The sequence below is a fragment of the Macrotis lagotis genome, chromosome 1 (genome assembly GCF_037893015.1).
Source record: "Macrotis lagotis isolate mMagLag1 chromosome 1, bilby.v1.9.chrom.fasta, whole genome shotgun sequence".
NCBI lineage: Eukaryota > Metazoa > Chordata > Mammalia > Peramelemorphia > Peramelidae > Macrotis > Macrotis lagotis.
Window position 1 is genome coordinate 776,469,847 of NC_133658.1, and position 24,488 is coordinate 776,494,334.

A 24,488-nucleotide genomic window follows, 5' to 3' on the forward strand; every position below is an offset into this window, starting at 1 on the left:
AGGGCAATTTTCCTGTAGGGATTCTTTAAAAATGAGGTTAAGGCTCTTTTCCTGATCATGACTTCAGGTATCCCAATGATTTTTAAATTATCTTTCCTGAATCTGTTTTCCAGATCAGTTGTTTTTTTCAATGAGATGTTTCACATTTTATTCTAATTTTTCATTCTTTTGGTTTTGAAGTATTGTGTCTTGACTTCTCGTAGAGTCAACAGCTTCATTTAGCTCCATTCTAGATCTCAAGGATTTGTTTTCCTCAGAGAACTTTCTTATCTCTTTTCCCATCTGGCCAATTCTGCTTTTTAAAGCATTCTTCTCCTCAATAACTTTTTGAACTGTTTTATCCATTTGACCCATATTTAACATGTTATTTTCTTCAGCATTTTTTTTGGATCTCCTTGACTAAACTGCTGACTTCTTTTTCATGGTTTTCCTGCATCTCTCTCATTTCTTTTCCCAGTTTTTCTTCTATCTCCCCTTACTTGATTTTCAAAATCTTTTTTGAGGTCTGTCATAGCCTGAGCCCAGTTTTCATTTTTCTTGTAGTCTTTCAGATGCAGGAGCTTATACTTCCTCATCTTCAGATTGAGTATTTTGATCCTTCTTGAGATCATAGACAATGTATTTCTCAATTGTGTTTCTCTTTTTTCTCTGTTTACTCATTTCCCCAGCCTGTGCCTGGTTTTGGGGTGCTTCCTTGGCTTGAGTATTATTGGGGACCCTCCCCACAAGGATCTCATTGTGTGAGGCCCTGTCTTCCCTCCTGGTCTGTGAATGACCACAAGTGCTCCCCTCTGCCACAGGACTGAGGTGGGGGGACCCTGCTGTTCTATGGGGGGCCTAGACGATCAGGATCTGGATGTGGTCAGAGCCCCAGAATCCTGTTCCAAGTACAGAGGACAAATCTTGGAAGTCTCTCTCCACTCTCCTACCTTTGGTAAGCTGAGCACTCAAGACTCAGTTGCCTGGGGGCTCCTGCTTATCGGCTCCTCCTGCTTCCATTTCATGGATCTGGGCTGCTGTGGACACCACTGCTTGCTGAGTGCCCTGACGGCTGGGCTTCATGTGCTCCCTCTGGCAGAGGCTCCCCTGCTGATCTTCCAAGTTGTGCCTGGTGCTCCCCGGGGTGTAGATCAGGAAACTGCCCTTGTTGCCATGAACTGCAGCTCCCAGGCACCCTGGGGCTGCCTCTGGGAGGCTAAAGTTCCTTCACTGTGGCAGGCTGCCCCTCTAACCCTGTGGAGCAGAGCCTTTCCACTATTTTTCCAGGTTACCTTGGTCTGTAGAACTGCCTCATTGGATCTTTCTGTGGGTTCTGTCTCTCAAAAATTTAGTTAAGAGTTATTATTTTATGAGTTTTGAAATAATATAGAAAGAGAGCATCTAAGAGAGGCTCTTCTGTCACTATCTTGGTTCTGCCCCTGTCCTTTAATCTCCTATATTTTCTTAAAATGTGGTTTTTGCTGATGGTTTTGGATGTCCAGTAGTTCTTAAATTAACCGTCTTTGATCTGTTTTTCTTCATTTTCTTCATTCTTTGGACTTTATTTTATTAGTTCTTGAGGTCTCATGGTAGAGTCCATTGGCTTCCATTTCTAATTTTTAAAGGAATTATTTTCTTCAGTATTTCTTTTTTACATTTGACCAATTCTGTTTTCTAAGTTGTTACTCTGTATGTTTTTAATGATTCTTTACCAAATTGTTAATTCCCTTTTCATATTTTTTTAATATTTCTTTCTTAATTATAAAGTTGCTTGGAGGGCTGTGTTGGAAGAATTTGGATGTAGTGCTCCCTTTTATGCATATATATATATATATATATACTCTTAAAATCTTTACAATATTTATTCAAAAATTATTTCAACTTTTAGACAAGGAAGATTACAGTTCAAACCTCCCTTTGAAGAAATCCGGGCTAAATATTACAGAGAAATGAAGAGATTCATCAGTATTCCAAACCAGTTTAGAGGAGTGGGTGATGGAGGAGATGATGGTATCTTTACTATTATGATTGAAAGAAATGCAAGTGGATTTCTGACTATTTTCAGCAAAGCAGAAGATCTGTTCAGAAGACTGGCAGCTGTTGCAGACCAACTTAAGGTAATGATTATACTCTTCATTTCATATATATATATATATATACATATATATATATATATATATGTATTTATGTCAATGGGGTTAAGTAATTTGCCGACCTAGGCAATTATTAAGTGTCTGAGGCTGGATTTGAATTCACGTCCTCCTGACTCCAAGGCCAATGCTGTATCTACTGTGCCTCTCAGCTGCCCCTCATTATGTGTTTTTGCCATTCTTTTTAATATATTTCATTTGAATGAATGTTTAAGTGTATAGTAGTTTTTTTGGTAACAGTAAATGTGTAAATTTATATTTCCCTTTGTGTATAATTGGTTATATAATTAGAAAATCTATGTAGTATAGTGGAGAGAATACTAGATTAGTAATATAGGAAATATTTGGTTTGAATCCCGCTTCTAACATCTTTTTCTTATGTATGCATAAGGAAATCCCTTCCCTTCTCTAAGCTATTGTTTCCTCATCTCTAAAATGGGCATAGCTGTAGCATCCATAATATTGTTATGAAGCTTAAGTGAGAGAGTCTAAAAATGCTTTATACATTTAAAAATACATAATTTTATACTTAAAGTAATAAAAACACACATACATAAAAATACATAATTAACTAACTTTATTATTATTAACTTTGAAGAATATAGGACACCATTGAATTATATTTAGGAATTCTTATATCTAGTTTTTATTGCAAGTTAGTAAAAGAAGAGATGTCAGTAGGAGAGATATTCCTAAATATTTTTATATTTTGATTTTGATTTCAAATACATAGACCATTAGATTCTGTAATCTGCTTAGCATCTAATTTAAATCTACCAAAGGTTTAAGAATATGCTATGGTGAGGGACTCACCTCTGCTTGAATGTGGTGCTCCTGTGACAGAATTTTTCCACATGGTCATATACAATATTATATATAATCCATAGGTCATATATAATACAGTGTCATATTATCTATATCTATACACACACACATGTATATATATAAAATTTAGTTTTATTTGAGATTTTTAAATAACCTTTTGAATGAGTTGAAATTTGGATGAATAGACAAAGTTCTTCCCTATTTCACTTGTCTTCAGCTTAACTCCTTATGACTATGGCTAGCATTGCTCCATGATCAGTTTATGGAAAAAAAAAGATTATTTGTTGAGTTGAACATTTTTGTTTGAATTATTTTTTTCAACATTATAATAGCCTGAGCAGTAAGCAAACTTATGAAATTGAAATTGCTTTGAATTTCATGATTGATTTGTCAGGACACTGTTATTATTGTAGAAAAACTTCTAAATATTGTGTTTAGATAACACTGTAGTAAGATTCAGCATAAATCTTCATAGCTTCCTAAAACTATAAAAAATTTTTATGCATTTTGGAATTTTATTACTCATACTTGTTCTTTCTCACTCATAAAGGTCATTTTTGAAATGTCAAAGATATCTAAAGCTTAAAAGAAGTTTATGCATCATACCGTTAAAACTCTTGAAAACAGAAAGATTTGGACTAGCTGATTTTTGACATTGAATATTTATAGTTTTGAATTCTGCCTGTTCTTTAATTTTTTTTGTACCATCATCAAGTATAAAACTTCTTCCTATTCAGACTTGTAACAAAAGAATTGATTATATGCTGCAGCACAATAATCAAAGTCCTATATTTAGAGGAGGCAGGAAAATCACTGCTATTTTCTAGTTTAAACATGCTTAGGTTGTTTAGAAAAATTAAAGTGACATAATTTTCCAAGTAACTAAGTTTTGTTTATTGTAAACTTTCCAGAAGATTTTGAGTTGAAGCAGGTGGAAAAGGACCAAGATTTTGATGTTTCGTTTTTGTAACTCCATACCCTTTCCATTTTCTGTCACAATCTGGCACAGATCTTTCTTCTCTTGAGAAAGTTGGTTAATGTTGTTCAAATTGAAAAATAATATTAAGTTACACACACACACACACACACACACACACACACACTTACTTCACAAGATAAATCAGTTAGCAAATATTAATGTCACTCCAAGTATATTCAGGGTTATTTAATCTGCTAGGCAAAATGACATATTCATCTTAGGATATTAGGAGAAATTGTGTTTAAAATTTGATTCATTTTCCTTATGAATTTATTTTTGTTCTTATTTTAAGGGAAAAGAAGATTCTTTACAAGTTGAGGAAGATAAAATATAACACATGTGGGTTTAAATTGGCAAGTTGGCATTGACCAATTTTTGGAACTTGTTTACTTAATTGTAGAGAATTAATAGGTCATTAATCTGAGCCTTTTGCTTTTTTGACTTTATGAATGAATAGAAATAGGCTAATCTTATCCTTTTGGATGTTTGAATTAACATTTTTTAGAAGTAATACAGAGTCTTGATAATAGAATTTCATCTAAAGACATTTTTGTTCTAGTTATTTTTTTGTGTAATAAGAAATATTGTGAAAGACAATTAGATTGAGAGTCAGGAGAGCTTCTGATTCCAAAACTTACCTAACTTTGTGTTTATAGGCAAAAGCATTTATTAAGAACTCATTGTGTACCAGATATTGTAACAAGCACTTGGGATACAATTAACAAGCAAAAAAGAAAAATAGTCCTTTCCCTCAAGCAGCTTACATTCTAATGGGGAAAGGCCACACATAAAAGAAAGCTAAACAATGGAGTCTAGTTGAAGTACCTTTGAAGATTGCCATTTCCCAGTGTTCATATAGGTATTCTAAACTTAAATATGAACTAAAAATGTTTCTTATACTGATAACATAATTCTCTTTATATCTCTGAAAAGGAATGGGTTGTCATTGGACAAGTAGATATGGAGACTCTTGTGGAAAAGCATCTCTTCACTGTACAGGATTGGGAAAAAAATTTTAAAGCCCTCAAAGTGAAAGGGAAAGAAGTGGAACGACTTCCGAGGTATAGAAATTTTTTATAACAGATTAATTTTATATTCTTTCAAAACACTTTATTTTTGTCTTTCATTTTTCATTGCCTAATTTTTTCCTTTTATTTCTTTCCTCTCCTCCCAGAGAGCCATCTTTACATAACAAATAATATAAAAATATAAATTAAGAGATTTAAAAAAATCAACAAAACCAATCAGTACATCAAAAAAGTTTTAAAATATATGCCTTAATTCCATAGCTCTAGACTACCAACTTATGCAGAGGAATATGTGACGATGTCTTCTTATATCTTCCTTGGTGCTGCTTCTTTGTAATTCATTAACATTCATTTTCAATTATTTTGTACTCATTGTTCTTTCTTTTATTGTTGTAATCACGTAAATTGTTTTCTCAGATCTACTTTCTTCACTCAACATCATCAGTTTTTGTAAATCTTTTCATGCTTCTAGGGATTCTGCATATTCATCCTTTCTTATGGCACAATAATATTCCATTCTGTTTTTGTGCCACAAGGTGTTTAGTCAATTGATGTATGTTCACTTTGTTTTTGCAAATTCTTTACCTTGGGAATAGTGTGGTGAAATCCCCACTAATGAAGTGATGGAAGTGAGCTACTTCTCTCTTATCTCAACTCCCTGAAGAAGTATTTTTTATTTCATCTTAAGTAGGGTGAGAGGAGGAGGGAATCCTTTTGTTCCCCTGCTGCTGCTTGGGAATTTCTTCAGCTTAAGGTATTCAAGCTCCAGTAGAAACACTGTGGGTGTGGAGTATCTGAGGAAAGGGACAAGACAAAGAAAACTTAAAGTAGGTACCAAAAAAACCTCTCTTCTTAATGCCTCTTAAGGCTTAACTATGACAAAGACTCTCATTAGTACTCTCCACCTACTAAAAAACAGTAAATTTGTACAACTTAGATATCAACTGTTTCAGAAATGAAGAATTGAATTTTTCATATTCAAAATATTTTTAGGGAGAATCAGCAATTTCAGAGCACTTTATACCATATGATGGATATTTATAGCGAAGAAAAATTGACAATGTACCTTTTAAATTTTGCTTAAAGAAAGCAAAATTATAAGAAAATACTTTCTGTTTTTCTCTGAATTTACATCAGCCATTTTTACTGATTATTTATTAATAGTCTATTATTGTTTACATACTATAGATTTCAGAAGTACACTCCTGGATTGTCTAAAAGGGAACTTGGTCAGGGGCACAAGTATAGAAGAGGTTGTTCTTGGGTAGGAGAAGGAAATGGTCTTTCATTAAAGACTAGAGCAAAGAGGCAGGACAATGGAAAGTAGTTTTGAGATATGAAAGAGAGGAAAAGTGAGAGCTCATGATAACAGTAGTAGAGCTTTTGAGGCATGGGAAATCAGCCTTGGAAAATATTTAAAAAACTAGTGGAACAAGTTAACCTACTATTGTTTTTCACAGGATTGGGGTTTGACAATATATGAACTTCAAAGAAAGCAGTTCAAGCAAAAAGGATAGAGTATCATTGAAATAATTAAATATAAATTTACATATATAAAATTTATTAAATGAATATGCATTTCATATTTCAGGCATGTACGCTTATAATCTAAAGTAATTTTTCCCAGGGGAAATCACTATTTACTAGAAAATTAGTTGATATCTTACTTAGGAGGTAACACTTAAGCTGAGACCCTCTCACCCCCCAAAACAAAATCAATGCTTAAAAAATTTATCTTATTTTTATTAATACCCCTTTTTGTCACGTTTATTTTTGAATATATTCTTTCATTCTCCCCTACAAGCCATGTCTGATGATTTAAAAGAAAAGAGTAAAAAAAAAAAGTTTAACAAGACTAATAAAAAAAAAACTATGTTTAATTGAATATTGCAATTACACATCTATAGACTATCTACTACAGTAAAGGGAAACAAATACATTTTATCATTTCTTTTCTTGACCAAGGTTGGTTTTTAATAATTAGGCAGCATTAAATTTCATTTGTTTGATTATTTCCATTTACAATCAGTGTGGTCATGGTTTATATGATTTCCTGGTTCTGCTTACTTTACTCCCTCAGAATTTCAATATTTTTCTGTCAGGTTTTTCTTCTATGTGAATTCTCATGCTAAAAAGCTGTGCAGATCTTCTGATTTGTTGTAACAAGCTTATTTCTTTTAATCAGTATTTATCTTAGAATCTGTCATTTTGAATTTTTTTCAGCACCGTCAAAGTAGACTGTTTGAATATTAATTGCAACCCTGTGAAGACTGTCATTGACGATCTTATCCAGAAGTTATTTGATGCTCTTGTTGTATCTTTGAGAAAGTCTATACAGGGTAAAGCCTTTTTTATTTTAACATTTTTAATGTAGGCATATTTGATGTTTTTGAAAAACAATGTGCTGAGATATAATTAAAAATTAAAAATCAAGATTTAGCTGGAGTTATGTAGTTTGTTTAAAGATTATCCAAGATTTTAAATTCATCAAAGAATATCTAAATCTGAAAGAAAAAATATCAGCATGTTACTATCTATAAGCTTATGAAAGGAAGGTCTATTTTTTTAGTTACAGTCTTCATCCATGCTGAATCATTCCATGATTCAATTCCTAACTTTTACTGAAGAGGTTAGGTAAAATTTATGAAACAGAGGTATGATAGTTTAGTCCTTACTTTTTGATACCATAATCTGCTTTGTTAAGTTTTATTGAAATTTTCAGTGTATTTTTGAATTACTTAAAATTCTTTGTTATTTGAAGTTATATCTTGATTTTAAATTTAATTTCATTAAAAATTCAGTAAGCATTTATTATATTTCATTTTCAGTAGTTGTTATTAAACAACCAAAATGTCATCTATAGAAAATAATTTCTTTAAATTATGCCTCTCTTTGAAATATGAGGGCATATGACAATTTAAAAATAATATATTTCATATATATTTTTTTATTGTCACTAAATTAACATGATGAGTGGAATTCAGACTTTTTGAGATCCTAGCATTTCTGCTTATTTCTTTGTCATTCATTGTCTCAGCTCATTTACATGAAATTGATTCATTTGTCACCGATGCTATGGAAGTGTTAACAGTTATGCCTCAAACTGTGGATGAAATAGGTGATGCAAACTTGCAATATAGTAAGCTACAAGAAAGGAAGCCAGAGGTAAGTGTCTTTTTTTTTTTCAGTCTTTGCAAAGCAATGGGGTTAAGTGACTTGTCTACAGTCAAGCAGCTAGGTAATTATTAAGTGTCTGAGGTTAGATTTCAATTATGGTCCTCCTGATTCTAGGGCTGGTGCTCTATCCATTGTACCACCTAGCTGCCCACAGTAAGCATCTTTTAAAGAGATTTCCTATCAAAATTTAAAATTGCTTATTGGAAAATTCAGTTAAATTGTTTTTTATTTAAAATGTTATGATGATCAGATCGTATTATTTTAATGTATTTTGTCAACCTTAAAGTACTTTAAAAAATACTTAATAACAACTAGTGACCATTATTACTATTACTGATTTTATGTATCCTATTGTTTATTATATTCATATTCCAATCAGTAGATGGGTACCTGGATTATAAAGTTAATAATATTAAGGACATTTGGATCATTTCATTCTTGGCTTTCTTTAGTCCTTTGTTAAACAGGATTTTAAAACTTAAATCAGTGATACTAGAAAAGTTTGTAGGCAGAACCAAACTCAGTTGGGGATGTTAACTCCTTTTGCCAGGAAATCCTAGCCTCCCCATATTCTCAGCACCAGAGGAAAGTACATGTTGCTTTTAATGGTAATTTATATTTTGTAGAAATCACTTAATAGGGTCAGTAGGTTTGCTGTGGCATCCTAGAGCTTTGGAACTGGGGCTGATTCTGAAGCTTGAGCTTTAAGGTTGAATCCAGGTCCTGTCACTGGTCATCCTTTAACCTTGGATATCGCTTCCCCTCTCTAACCCTCAGTTTCCTTATCTGTCAAATGAAGCATTGGACAAGATGACCTCCGAAATGTATTACCAGAGATGAAAAAAAAGATGACCATGTTCTATTGTCTGTTGTTGCTCTATCTAATAGTCTTAGATGAAGTGTAAGGGCTGATGAGAGATCTTATGATCTGTTTGTACCTCCTGATCATCATTTGCATAGTAGTCTTCTGTTTTCATCCCCACATATATTTATATGCATTTCCCCCTATGATAGATAACTTAGCATGTAATTTTGGGAAGATAACCAATAATAAAGTTCTTCAAGGGGGACATTTTAAGCCCAAATTTTGGTTAAGTTCTAGAATGGGTCTATTTTCATTTGTCATCTATTAGTATTGGAAGTGTTCCTTATTAGTAGGAATTCAATAGTACCAACTATATTAATGGGAACATTTCCTGGCATGAACTGCAGGGCACCCAAAGCACACATCCATATATAAGGTTTAATTTATTTTAACAAATAAAAATTACAACTCACACATACATATAACTAACAGAATCTATTGCCATTTAAATCAATCAACAATCATGTATTGAGTGCAAGCTATGTGCTTGACATTGTGCTTGCAACACAAACTTGAGTAAAATAGTTCTTGCTCTCAGAGAACTAATTTTCTAAAGAAAGAGACAATATGGACAAATACATACATACATGTACACAAATGCATGTAAAAACAGCAAATAACATTTTGTAGTATAGCAGGCATTAGCTTCATGGGATTAGAAAGGTTTTTAATAGGAGATAATTTTGAGATGACTATTCAGGAAGACTGAAGATTCTTTATGGGAGAGCTAAGCAGAAAGTACAATACATACAAAGAGAGTGGACTATTGTAAGGCTCAAAGACAAAAGATGGAGTATGGTGATTGTAAGGAGTGGGAATAATGCATATTATACTTTTGTAGGGGGATTAATAGTTTAATTTGCATTTAGATATAATAATAACTAAACAAAAATGAAGAATGAAAGTTTTAAAATTTTTAAAAGTTTTTCTCCTTTAAATTATGTCTTACTTCAAATTAAATAATGTATATACTTCATTACTTTGAAACTAACCATAAAGTAGTTTAATAGATCAACTATTATAATCATTACTGCCAATTTTTATCACATATTTTTCAACATTTAGATTATGCCTTTATTTCAAAATGCTGAAGATAAAAATAGACTTTTACGAACTGTGGCTGGTGGAGGCTTAGAAACAATTAGTAACCTGAGAGCCAAATGGGATAAGTTTGAATTAATGATGGAAAGTCATCAGCTTATGATTAAAGATCAGGTAAGGAATTTTATTAAAAGTGAAATCTGATTTTTTCTCATTTAAATGAATATCCATGTGATCTTAGTTTTCTCTTAATTTCAACTCAGATGGAGTGATATTTTGATCCTTAACATGTCAAGGAGATTTACTGACTTATCCTTATCTCTTAAACATTTAACTTGATGTTATTCCTATCCCTATAGCAGTTTTCCTGAATGTCATGTCCTTAACTTTGTCCAGTTAATGAGAGATCCCCAGTCTTCTATTCTAATGCCTTCTATTAGGGTGTCTTAAGAATAGTGTTCATGTTGCCTCCCTGACCACATAGAAAGTAAAATGTTTGTTAACATGTTTGTTCTTACATAAGGACACATACAACAATGTTGACAGTGATGGAAGTGAGATATAAAGTGTATGCACATATACATAAATATATACATATATATATATATATATATATATATATGCATATAAATAATAGAATAATGTGACTAGAGCTGCAAGGTAGTTGAGGTATCTGTACTATAAGAAGTGTCCCAGAAGGAAGGCTAGGGCCAGTGGAGCAAAGGCTTTCATTCCTATACACTCTCTTTACAAAATCCTCCTAATCCTTCTATTCCCAACCTCAGTCATCTATTGGTTCCTTGTCCATCTTGTGACAGTATTCCCAAAACTTCTTCCATCAAATACTATAGAGATATGCATCGTCTTGTTTCCATCTTATAGGTACCTTCTTAGAATTCATACCAGTTGTCTTGCTTTTATACTTTCAGGAAACTCTTTTTGATGAGAACCCTATAGGCCAGGGATGAATTACTGTTGTTATATTATTATTATTTATTATTATTATTATTATTATTATTATTATTATTATTATTATTATTAATTTAGGGCAAGTTTTCATCTTGAAAATTTCAATGGGAAAAATTTAAATTATGAAAATTATGACCAAGCTCTGCTAAACAAAAACATACAGTCTGACTTTTCTTTCTTAACCATACCAAAAATATGGCTGGTTATGATGAACACTTTTATAATTCTACTCATTTGTATTCATTCACATATTTGTTGAACACATATATGTGCAAAGCACTAAATTGGGTACTATTAAATTTTTTTTCAATAGTTCATTCAATAGTTCAATAGTTCATTTTAATTCTCTGCTAAATTTGAGTATTATAATCATGGATCATGGATCAATTTCAAATTAGTTTATTTAGTAAGGTATTGCAACAGAAATCAGGAATTTATTCTCTAATATTTAAAAAAATCCATGATTTTTTTGATAAATATTTCTACATTGGTACAAATCCTATATCCTTAGTGTTTTGGAACATTATTTTTTGTTATTTCTTCTTGTCTGAAATATTTACCTGATGTCCAACTTTCTAGTTTTGATTTCTGCTTAGCAGGGTTGGTTCTCAGATGAATTATATTTTAGTATTGGGACCATACACAAAAGATTTCCAGCATGGTTGATCTACTATATAGAAATTGACAACAAAAATGTTAAATAAACAGACTTAAGTGTTTCCTCAATTTTGATAGATTGTATGAAAGTGAAATGATACTTTTCTGAAATGTAAAAAGACATTTATATATATATGTATATATGTACACACAAATATATATTCACTATAGAGAATTCTGATGTTTATAGCAATTCTGTATCAGGAAGTACCTTTCTAAATTTCTATTTAACTACATTGTCTTCCTAGATTGAAGTGATGAAAGGAAATGTGAAGTCTCGTCTTCAGGTCTACCTTCAAGAACTGGAAAAATTTAAAGCTCGTTGGGATCAGCTGAAACCCAGTGATGATGTTATTGAAACTGGCCAGCAGGAAGCTCTTGAGAAAAGTGCAAAGTCAATAAAGGAGAAAAAAGTGGAATTTGATGACCTTGAAAACATAAGGAAAAAACTAGTGTATGTTGATTTCTTCTTTCAAAACTTAACAAGTTTATTTTTAATATTTTAGAAACTCACTTATTCTTTTGTATCCTATATAAAATTAGGATATTTAAATTAATGAAAAAAATAACTTGAAGTTCCAGTTATATTAATGACATGGTTTGGGTTTTGAAATTACAGCTATATGGATACATAGATCAGTACAAAATTATCGTATTCAAGAGTGAATGGAAATTTTAGCACTAGAATAGTTCTTTTCTTTAACAGTATTCAATCATATTACAACTAGGTGTATTCTGAACTCCATGAGGCAGCACTTTGAATTTATAAGACAGATTTGCTACTCAGATCATCCATGGATTTTCATAGATCTAAATATTTTGATACTTCCAAACCATTAGCAACAAAATTCCTTGTCATTAAATGCAAGTCTTTGTTAGTAAAGCCTATATGAAGTATACAGGTAGAGTTATGATTTTGAGCAGATGTTTCTTTCTCAAAAGAAGAATACAGCCATGTAAATTTGTATGACCATAGTCTTGTTTTCTTTTCTAATAGTATTTGTTTCTGTTTTCTCTAGTGATGATTGTCATCACTTTGGTATAGATGAGCCCAACTTTGCAATGGCTTACACCATTTCCAAAGACATTGAAACTTGTGCACAGGTCTGGGCACTTTATGAAGAATTTCAACAGGGATTTCAGGAAAAGGCTACTGAAGACTGGATTACTTTTAGGTTTGATTTTTGTAATTATTTAAAATGTTACTACATAATTATTAGAGTTATTAATTAACTATCAATTAATTAATTAATTATTAATCTTGATTTTTTTTTAAACAGGAGCAAGACCTATATTTTTGAGGAATTCTTGATGACTTGGCATGACAGATTGAGAAAAGTAGAAGAACATTCAGTAATGACTGTCAAATTACAGTCAGAAGTTGATAAATATAAAGTAAGTTATTTTATAAATTGCTTTCATTTTTATTTGAAAAAAATGTAGTTTTCTTTTTCCTTTGAATTAACATAGCCCAAGTTTTCTGGTCTAAGATTTAACCGTTTTTCAAGTAAAACTAATTATTTCTCTGGTTCTCAGGTCAATCAATAATTATATAAAGTTAATCATATAATCTTATTTTTCTTGTTAGCAATTTAGATGAGAGTAATAACTGCACATCATTGTTAGTATCAACATACTTAGAAATAAAATGTTGTCTATATCAGGCTTCACTTTGATATCATTTTGAATTAAAAGTGAGAGTTTATATCCTGTCTTTAAAAAAGACATACTTTATTTATTTATTTTTGAATAAATTTATTTTATTTTTCCATCTACATGCAAAGATAGTTTTCAACATTCATTTTTTGTAAGGTTTTGAGTTCCACATATCCCCCCTTCCTCCCTTCACTGTCACTTTCCCTTGACAGAGAATATTCTAATAGAGATTATATACATGTATAACTATTAAACATATTTCCATATTAAATATATTATGAAAGAAGAATCAGAACAAAAGGGAAAAACTTTGAGAGGGCAAAAAAAGTGTAAAGCATAAAAGAAATAAAAAAATCATACTTTAAAGCAAATTAAATTTTTATGGTTAAGTAAAGACTATAGTTTCAATTGAAGTTTCTTATTTCATGCTTAATTAAAATTTTGACAGCAAATAATAATAAAAATGAAAACAACAATTATATTTTTCTATGTACAATTCCTATTATTTTTTTACAGAATGTAGTTCCTGTTCTGAAATACATTAGAGGAGAGCATCTTTCTCCAGATCACTGGCTTGACCTTTTTCGTCTGCTTGGCCTTCCTAGAGGCACTAGTTTGGAGAAATTATTATTTGGAGATCTTCTGAGAGTAGCTGAAACAATTGTGGCCAAAGCTTCAGAACTTAAAGTATGAATACTTTTAAAATATTCAATGACTATATGTTTTTTACTGCTATGAATATTTTTGAACATGTGAGATTTTTCCTTTTTTCATGATTTCTTTTGGATATAGGCCTAGTATTGGTATTTCTGGATCAAAGGATATGATCAGTTTTATTGCTTTTGGTGCATAGTTCATTTGTACATTCATACAAAAATATGTGTATGTATATATATGTAATCTATGCATGTTTATATGTATTGTTGAGAGGTATTTTGTTGTGGTGGATAGAGAATTAACCTGAGGAACAGAAAAACTTTCAACATATACTTCTGTGTGAATCTAGGGAAGTCTAGTAGCCTTTCTGGGCCTCCAGGCAACTCTTCAAGAGAGGGGTGTCTGTGTGTGTGTGTGTGTGTGTGTGTGTGTGTGTGTGTGTGTGTGTGTGTAAGTGTTGAGGATTTATGAGTATCCTGCGACTTTGCTAAAGTTGCTAATTATTTCTAGTAGGATTTTTTTTTTTTTGGCAAGGCAGTGGGGTTAAGTGGCTTGCCCAAGACTACACATGTAGGTAATTATTAAGTGTCTGAGGCCGGATTTGAACTCAGCTACTCCTGACTCCAGGGCTGGTGCTCTATCCACTGCACCAACTAGCTGCCCCCTAGTAGTTTTTTAGATGACTTTTGGGATTCTCTAGGTATACCATCATGTCATCTTTCAGGGTGAGAGTTTTGTCTCTTCCTTTCCTTCTAATTCCTTTGATTTCTTTTTCTCCTCTTGTTGCTGAGGCTAACATTTCTCATACAATATTGAATAGTAGTTGTGATAATGGGCATCTTTGTTTCACCCCTGATCTTATTGGGAATGCCTCTAGTCTATTCCCATTGCATATAATGCTTGTTGATGGTATCAGATAGATACTGCTTATTATTCTGAGGAACAATCCATTTATTCCTACATTTTCTAGTGGTTTTAGTAGGAATAGGTACTGTATTTTGTCAAAAGCTTTTTCAGAGTCTATTGATAGGATGTGATTTCTGATAGGTTTGTTATTGATATAATTAATTATTCTAACAGTTTTCCTAATATTAAGCCAACCCTGCATTCCTGGGGTAAATCCTACTTGATTATAATGTGATCCTAGTGATAACTTGTAATTGTCTTGCTAAGATTTTATTTAAGGTTTTTGCATCTATATTCATCAGGGAGATAGATCTATAATTTTCTTTCTCTGTCTTTTTTTAGGTTTTTTCAAGGTAAATGGGGTTAAGTGGCTTGCCCAAGGCCACACAGCTAGGTAATTATTAAGTGTCTGAGACCGGATTTGAACCCAGGTACTCCTGACTCCAGGGCTGGTGCTTTATCCACTGCACCACCTAGCCGCCCCTTTCTTTCTCTGTCTTAACTCTTCCTAGTTTAGGTATCAGCGCCATATTGGTGTCATAGAAAGAGTTAGGCAGAGTCCCATCTTCACCTATTTTTCCACATAGTTTATATAGAATTGGAACCAATTGTTCCTTAAATGTTTGATAGAATTCACTTGTGAATCTATCTGGCCCTGGAGATTTTTTTCTTAGGTAGTTAAATAATGGTTTGTTCAATTTCTTTTCTGAGATAGGGTTATTTAGGTTTTTAAATTCCTCTTCATTTAATCTGGGCAACTTATATTTTTGTAAACATTTGTCTGTTTCACTTAGATTGTCAAATTTTTTGTCATAGAGTTGGGCAAAATAATTCCAAATTATTACTTTAATATCTTCCTCATTAGTGGTGAGTTCACCTTTTTCATTTATGATACTAGCAATTTGGTTTTCTTCTTTCTTTTTTTAATTAAATTGACCAGAGGTTTATCAGTGTTTTTCATAAAACCACATCTAGGTTTTATTTATTAGTTCAATGGTTATCTTGCTTTCAATTTTATTGATTTCTCATTTATTTTTTGGAATTTCTAATTTGGTATTTAATTGGGCGTTTTTAATTTGTCCTTTCTCTAATGTTTTTAGTTGCATATTTAGTTCATTGATTTCTTCTGTCTTTAATTTATTCATGTAAGCATTTAAAGATATAATATATCCCTTGACATCTGTCTTGAGTGTATCCCATAGGTTTTGTTATGTTGCTTCATTATTGTTATTATCTAGGATGAAATAATTAATTCTTTCTATAATTTGTTGCTTGATCTACTCATTCTTTAAAATGAGGTTATTTACTTCCCAATTAGTTTTGGGTCTATATCTCCCTGGCCCAATATTGCATGTGATCTTTATTGCATTATGATCTGAGAAAGATGTATTCACTATTGCTGCCTTTCTGCAATTGATCACTAGGTTTTTATGTCCTAGTACATGGTCAGTTTTTGTTTGATTTACCTCCTTAACTTCCTTCTTGTTTATTTTATGATTAGTTCTATGCAAATCTGAGAGCGGGAGGTAGTGGTCTCCCACTAGTAGAGTTTTGCTGTCTATGTCTTCCTGTAGCTCTTTCAACTTCTCCCCTAAGAATTTGGATGCTTTCTCATTGGTTGCATACATATTTAGTGCTGAAATTACTTTATTGCCTGTGGTACCTTTTAGGGGGATATAGCTTCCTTCCTTATTTCTTTTAATGCTATCTATTTTTGAAGCTGCTTTGTCTGAGATTAGCATTGTTACCCCTGCGTTTTTTCACTTCAGCTGAAGCAAAATATATTTTGCTCCAACCTTTTACTTTTACTTTATATGTATCTCTCAGTTTCAAATGAGTTTCTTGTAAGCAGCATATTGTAGGATTTTGTTTTTTAATTCACTCTGCTATTCACTTACATTTTAAGGGAGACTTCATCCCATTCACATTCCAAGTTATAATCACTAACTATTGCCCTCTATGCTATCTTCCCTGTTTGTATTTTTCCCTTTGTCCATATTCCCCAGTATTTTGTTTCTGTATACCTCCACCTTTAGTGTGTTTGCCCACCCCCCTCCTCTTTCTTTTCCCTTTCCCTTTTCCCCTTCTTCCCTTCCTTGTGTTAGTTCCCCTTCCCCCCCCTTCTCTGTTCCCCCCTCCCCTTTTCCCCTTGTAATGCTTGAATGGTAAGATGTTTCTTAACTTAATTGAGTGTGTCTAAGTTAACTTTAAGCCAAATCTGATGAGATGAAGATTCAAGTGGTTCTTACCTCTTCTCTTCTTCCCCTCCATTGCCAGTAGGTCTTTTGTACTTCTTGATGTAATGAGATTTACCTCTTTCAGTCTCCTCCATCTTCCAATCCCCTTACTGTCTCACTTTTTAAGAAGGCATTGTTTTTAAATCATTCTATTTGAGTCACAGAAATCTTTTCCACTGGAAGAGAAGACTCAGCTTTGTTGGATAGTGGATTCCTGGCTGCATTCCAAGCTCCCTTGCTCTTTGGAATATCTCATTCTAGGCCCTTGAATCCCTTAATGTTGATGCAGCCAGGTTCTGCGTAATCTTTACTGTATCTCTTTGGGGTTTAAAGTTTTTCTTTCTAGCTGCTTGAAGGAATTTTTCTTTTATCCGATAGTTCTGGAATTTGGCCACAACATTCCTTGATATTTTCATTTTAGTATCTCTTTCCAGAGGTGATCAATATCTTCTTTTAATAACTTATTTTACCCTCTGGTTCCATGTTATCAGGGCAGTTTTCCATCACTAAATCCTATAATATTAACTCCATGCTTTTTTCTCTTCAATGTTTTCAGGAAGGCCTATAATTCTTACGTTGTCCCTTCTTGATCTGTTCTTGAGGTCAGTGGTTTTTGCTGATGGAGGTATTTTATATTTTCTTCCATTTTTTTGATCTTTTGGCTTTGTTTAATAGAACCTTGTTGTCTCATGAAGTCATTAGTTTCCACTGATTCCATTCTTTTTTTTTAGAGAAGAATTTTCTTCATTTACCCTTTTCAACTCTTTTTCTAGTTGGTCAATTCCATTTTTGAAGTTTTCCATTTACCCAAGTGTAGTTTTGAGTGAATCATTTTCTTTCTTTCTTTTTTTTTTACATTTGTCCAATTGAAGATCTGAGAGAGTTATTCTCATTTTATATTTGTCTATTTGTATTTTCAAAGGATTTCTTTTCTTGTTGCATAGTGTTAATTTTCTCTTGAGTTTCTTTTCCCAATTTTTCCAATTGGTTTTTAAACTCCTTAATAATTTCTTCATGGAAGTCTTTCTGGACTGGAGACCAATTCATATTTTCCTCAGAAGTGCTTGATCTCTCTGGGTTAGAATCTGTTTCTTCTATGTATTTCTTCATGGGGCCCCCTTTTCGCTGACCTTTCTTCATATTTCTAGGCTCTTGTGTTGGGGGGCAGGTGGGCTGGCTCTCCAGAGGTTTGCTTTTGAAACGGCTACTTGAAGAGAAGTAAACTGTAAAGATGGAATGTTATATGATTGCCAGACTGTGAAGGACAAATGAAGATTATATTTGATCCTAGAAGTCCCAGGAAATCACTGGATTTTACTGAGTGGGAGTGACATGCTCTGTCTATACTTTAAGTCATTCCTCTTGTCAGCTATGTGGAAGATGTCCTGAAAAGGAGTCTAAGCACTCCTTAGATGAGACTGTCATGTTATGCCTGATTCAAATGCATTTTTCTTAAAATATACTTCTGTGTGTGTCTACTCTGTCTGCTGGTACAAGTTGCAACCAAGATACTTTTCATGAACCAGTGATAAGAATTCCTCATTAGATTACTATCTTCCTTGGAGATCAGTTCTTTATCTTCCCCTCAGCTATTATTGAATGGCAGTCACTTACTCTTCCTTTGATTCATAGAAGCCTTTCTAGAATTGTAAGAGTTACTATGCTTTCATTGGAACAGCTCAGGGTTATCTTCATGTGACAAGATTGAAGTGTAAGAGGTTTGTTTTTGTTGTTGGGTTTCTTTGTTGTTTTTTTTTTTTTGTTTTGGCAAGGCAATGGGGTTAAGTGACTTGCCCAAGATCATATAGCTAGGCAGCTATTAAGTGTGTGATTTGAACTCAGGTCCTCCTGACTCTAAGGCTAGTGCTCTTTCCATTGCACCACCTAGCTGCCCTCAGGGTAAGTTTTTATTGAAGCTTTTGAAGTGCATTTATTGTCTATAACATTGTTATTTTCATTGTCTATAATTGATTGTTATTTTGTTTTTCTATTTTCTTTGTTTAAATAGGATTTGAATAGTCGAGCTCATGGTGAAGTCACAATAAGAGAAGCTTTACGTGAGCTTGATCTCTGGGGAGTTGGAGCAGTGTTTACCTTAATAGATTATGAAGATAGCCAAGGCAGAAATCTCAAGGTGATTAAAGACTGGAAAGATATTGTTAATCAGGTTGGAGACAATCGTTGTCTTCTTCAATCCCTAAAGGACTCTCCATATTATAAAGGATTTGAAGATAAAGTATCAATTTGGGAAAGAAAACTTGCAGAATTAGATGAGTATCTGCAAAATTTAAATCAGATTCAAAGAAAATGGGTGTATTTGGAACCCATTTTTGGTCGTGGAGCTTTGCCTAAAGAACAGGCACGGTTCAACAGAGTTGATGAAGATTTCAGGTCAGTATAATGAGACAAGACTTTAATGTTTTATAGACCTTCAATCAGTTATTTTGTGAAGTACATTACAAAACTAAATGATTTGGAATATACTGTAGAATATTATAAACATTTTATGAAATTATTTTATGGTATTTATCAGTAGTATAGCATATCTTGGTTTTGTTATATTTCTTTTAAAATTATATCACCTTGTTATTTTGTATAAGCATTTTATACCCAGACTAAAAACAAAGTATCGATGATACATATGCAAGTTTTATATACATTTATATGTGTGTGTGTATATATATATATTTTTTTCCCTAACAGGACAATAATGACAGATATCAAAAAAGATAATAGAGTTACATCATTGACTACTCGTGCAGGAATCAGGAACGCTCTGATTACTATACTTGATCAGTTGCAGAGATGCCAAAAATCCCTGAATGAATTTTTGGAGGCAAGTCTTATTGAACATTTGGAATAATTATTTTATTTGATGTTTATATGTTATGAATTTATCTTAAAAGTCCATTTACTTATTTATTTTTCTCAGGAAAAACGTTCAGCTTTTCCAAGATTTTATTTTATTGGAGATGATGACTTGTTAGAAATATTGGGCCAGTCTACTAACCCTGCTGTTATTCAGTCTCATCTAAAGAAACTATTTGCTGGTAGGATAATGTGGGCTGTTTTCATGCTTTTGACCTTTGTCAACTTAGTTGGATATTGTATTTATAGAAAAATATTGGATATATTTTAATAAAGATGATCAATGATGCATGATTTACTTTTCTAAAATGTATACTTATGGGTGAAAAATAGATTTTTTTTTGCAAAAATAACCTATGTAGCAGCATTCTTTTGTAATGAGTTTTAAATTGCAGAAAACAGGGAAATTAGGATTTTATTTAAGTTTATTACCTCTAAAGAAATATTTATTGATTGATAAATATTTTTTGATTGCTTGTCAGACCAGTGTGTAATAGAATTCTTCTTCAGTATTGTCTTATTGATGATGATATACCTTAAAAAGTGAAAATTTTTTGCTTACTAGAACATTACTTGTGTCCATATGGTATTGTTCAATACTAGTTGACAGGCATGTCTTCAATATCATGTTGTTTTTTTATTTTCATGTTTTAGGTATTAACAGTGTTTGTTTTGATGAAGAATATAAGTATATAACTGCAATGAAATCTTTAGAGGGAGAAGTAGTACCTTTTAAAAAAAGGATTCTTCTTTCAAATGATGTTGAGGTAAGGACCTTTTATAAGTATGAAATCAAAAGTTGATATTTAAATGAATTTCCCCACATTTAACAATATACATTTTTATCAGTTTGGTCAGTCTGAAAAGATAATTTTTGCCTGTGAGAAAATTTCTCTTCATGTTTTCTATGTTACTTTTTAAATTGAAATTTTATTTTATTTTTTCAATTACATGCAAGGGTAATTTTTCAACATTCATCCATTCGCAAATTTATGGGTTGTATATTTTTCTTCCACTCTGTCTTTTCTCTCTTCTTCCAATGATGGCAAGTCATCTGGTAAAAGTTATACATGTTCATTTAGGTTTATCATATTTACATATTAGTAATTTTGTGAAAGAAGATTAGAACTAAGGGGAAAGAAAAAAATGAGAAAGGAAGGAAAAACATAACAGAAGTTGTAAAAAGTTGAACATATTATGCATTCAGATTCCATGGTTTTTCTTCTGGATGTGGATGTCTTTGTCCATAACAGGTTCTTGATCTCTGAACTGCTGAGAGGAGCTACATCCATCCTAGTTGATCTTCTCACAGTGTTGTTGATAATGTGTACAATACTCTCTTGGTTCTGGTGCCTTCTCTCAGCATCAGTTCATGTAATTCTTTCCATACTTCTCTAAAGTTTGACCACCCATGATTTCTTATAGAACAGTATGTCATAATATTCACATGCCATAACTTGTTCAGCCATTCCCCAAGTGATGGACATTCCCTCAATTTCCAGTTCTTTGCATTGCAAAAAGAGTTGCTGTGAATATTTTTGAACATGTGAGATTTGTCCATTTTTCATAATTTCTTTTGGATATATGCCTAGTATTGTCATTGTTGGGTCAAAGGATATAATCAGTTTCATTGCTCTTTGGGTATAGTTCCAGATTGCTCTCCAGAATGACTGGATTAGTTCACAATTCTACCAACAGTGAAGTATATTAATATCCCAGTTTCCCTCATCTTCTCCAACATTGATCATTTTCTTTTTTTGTCATCTTAGTGTGATGTTTTCATAGTTGTTTTAATTTGCCTTTCTCTAATCAGTAAGGATTTAGAGCATTTTTTCATATGACTGTATATAATTTTTATTTCTTCATCTGAAAACTGCCTGTGCATATCCTTTGACCATTGATTGGTTGGAGAATATGCTACTTTTAAAATAAATATATTTTTATTTTTGGAAGGACAGATATGAGAAAGCAAATATATAGTTTGGTGGTATTCTCTCTTTAAGATATCTTGTGAATCAATCCCAGAATGACTTTAAATTGTTTTATTTCCATCATGGATTTATTAGATTCCTTTTTTTGACCAACTCCTATTTCCAACTTCATCTTAAGTATCTTTTCCATTTCTTCATATTTTCCATGAAATTTTTGCAAAATAATCTTGTAAATGTGAACATTATTCACAAAAACCTGAACAAATAGGTTTTTGCAGGCGATTGTTACCCACCCCACCCTACCAAACATCTCAATGTCCCATTTTCCTCTCCACTTTCTTGCCTACCTCTCTTTATGTGAGAAAAATTTCTCCATTCTCATTCTCTCTCTCTCTCTCTCTCTCTCTCTCTCTCTCTCTCTCTCTCTCTCTCTCACATTGTGTTCTTCTTTCTTATCCCTTCATTATTATTATTATTTTTTTTTAGTTTTTTGTAAGGCAAACGGGGTTAAGTGGCTTGCCCAAGGCCACACAGCTAGGTAATTATTAAGTGTCTGAGGCTGGATTTGAACTCAGGTGCTCCTGACTCCGGGGCCGGTGCTTTATTCACTATGCCACCTAGCCGCCCCCCTTCATTATTTTTAGATCATCTCAACATATCATCTCACACCTCTGCTCTTTGTCTTTGTAGACTTCTAGGTTCTAAGTGACTTGCTAAGGATAAAATTCTTAGGAGTTGCATATATCATTTTCCCATATAGGAGTGTAAATAGTTTAACTTTATTGAATACTTTATGATTATTCTTTCATGTTTACCTTTTCATGCTGCTCTTGAGTCTTATGTCGAATTTTTCTATTCATCTCTGTTTTTTCCATCAGCATTGTTTGAGAGTACTTTATTTTCATTAAATGTGTATCTTTTTCCCTGAAGGATTATGTTCAGTTTTGCTGGAAAGATTAATCTTTGTTGTGATTATAGATCTTTTGCTTTCTGGAATATTATATTCTAAGCTCTCTACTCCTTTTATATGGATGCTGCTAAATCTTGTATTATTCTCACTGCATCTCCACAATATTTGAATTGTTTCTTTTTTGGATGCTTCTGGTATTTTCTCCTTGACCTGGGAACTCTGGAATTTGACTATAATATTCATGGAAATTTTCATTTTAGGTCTCTTTCAAGAAGTGTTCAGTGAATTATTTGAATTTCTATTTTACCCCTTAACTAAGATGCTAGGGGAGTTTTTATTTATGATTATTTGAAATATAATATCTAGGGAGGCAGGAGGACCTGAGTTCAAATCTGTCCCCAGACTTAATAATTACCTAACTGTGTGACCTTGGGCAATCCTGTTAACCCCATTGTCTTGCAAAAAAACCCCAAACCAAAACAAACATGATATCTAGGTCCTTTTTTTGATCATGTATTTCATTCCAATAAATCTTGAAATGTATCTTTTTTGATTTATTTTCCTGGTCAGTGGTTTTTCTGATGAGATAGTTCACATTTTTTTTGTTCTTTTGACTTTATTTTATTGTTTCATGATGTCTCATGGAATCATTAGCTTCCATTTGCCTAATTCTTATTTTTTAAGGAATTATTTTCCTTAAATTTTTCCATTTGCCCTATTCTGCTTTTTAAGAAATTCTTTTCTTTATTGAATTTTTGTGCCTCTTTTACTATTAGGCCAATTCTGTTTTTTAAAGTATTATTTTCTTCAGTATTTTTTGGACCTTAGAGACATTAGTGTTCTTTTTGTAATTTTCTCCCATCATTCTGATCCCCCCCCCCCATTTTCTTTCTCTATCACTCTTATCTCTTAATTCTTGCAAAGACTTGAAAGACTTGCAGCTATTTTCACATTCTTTCCTTCCCGGAGTTTATGTTTTGGTCTTCCTTGTCACCTTAGCATGTTTATATGCTCAAGTCCTTTTCTTGTTTGCTCATTTTTCAGCTTATGTCTTGACTTTGAACTTTATATTAAAGCTAGACCCTGCTCACCTAGGGGCAGGGAGCCACTGTCCCAGGCTTCAGGCTTCTTTCTGATACTGTTTTCAAAGCTGGCTGTGGAGCTCCAGAAGTTTTTGTTGCTTTCAAAGTGGTGTGACCTGGGGAGAGTTTTTCTTCTTTGCCCTGGAAGTCTGACTCACAATTATGTATGGACAGGAGAATTGCCATTCAGTGCCAGCTCTACCCAGTGCCAGCAAAGAGACCCCCTATAATACTTTTCTGACCCCTTCTATTGTCTCTGGACTGAGTGCTGCTGTCATTGCCACTGGTGTTGCAGCTACCTCCAAGGACTACTGTAGCTGGTGCTGCTACCCTGGGGTCACAGTTGTCTTAGGATGGAGAAATAATTCACCCTGACCTTTTTTGACTTAGCTGCTCCAAAATTTGATTGAGGAGTTTAAACAGTTGTTTGAAAAAAAATGTTGGGGGGATGCAGCTAGGTGGCATAGTGAATAGAGACCGGCCCTGAAGTCAGGAGTTCAAATCTGGCCTCAGACATTTAATTAAACCTAGCTGTGTAACCTTGGGCAATTCTCTTAAACCCCCATTGCCT

General features: G+C 32.7%; 1 protein-coding gene across 2 annotated transcripts in view; it reads left to right on the forward strand.

The window, feature by feature from the left end:
- The window catches only part of DYNC2H1 (dynein cytoplasmic 2 heavy chain 1), a 225,007-nt gene that overhangs the window by 54,759 nt on the left and 145,760 nt on the right, over nucleotides 1–24,488 (forward strand). For both annotated transcript variants that reach the window (XM_074216567.1, XM_074216568.1), the window contains 13 exons: nucleotides 1,868–2,096; nucleotides 4,867–4,994; nucleotides 7,185–7,300; nucleotides 7,999–8,126; nucleotides 10,069–10,218; nucleotides 11,919–12,124; nucleotides 12,690–12,845; nucleotides 12,951–13,065; nucleotides 13,843–14,013; nucleotides 19,135–19,517; nucleotides 19,830–19,962; nucleotides 20,059–20,176; nucleotides 20,649–20,761. In XM_074216567.1, coding sequence (XP_074072668.1) covers nucleotides 1,868–2,096; nucleotides 4,867–4,994; nucleotides 7,185–7,300; nucleotides 7,999–8,126; nucleotides 10,069–10,218; nucleotides 11,919–12,124; nucleotides 12,690–12,845; nucleotides 12,951–13,065; nucleotides 13,843–14,013; nucleotides 19,135–19,517; nucleotides 19,830–19,962; nucleotides 20,059–20,176; nucleotides 20,649–20,761 — 2,146 coding nt within the window. The remainder of the gene's footprint in view (nucleotides 1–1,867; nucleotides 2,097–4,866; nucleotides 4,995–7,184; nucleotides 7,301–7,998; nucleotides 8,127–10,068; nucleotides 10,219–11,918; nucleotides 12,125–12,689; nucleotides 12,846–12,950; nucleotides 13,066–13,842; nucleotides 14,014–19,134; nucleotides 19,518–19,829; nucleotides 19,963–20,058; nucleotides 20,177–20,648; nucleotides 20,762–24,488) is intronic.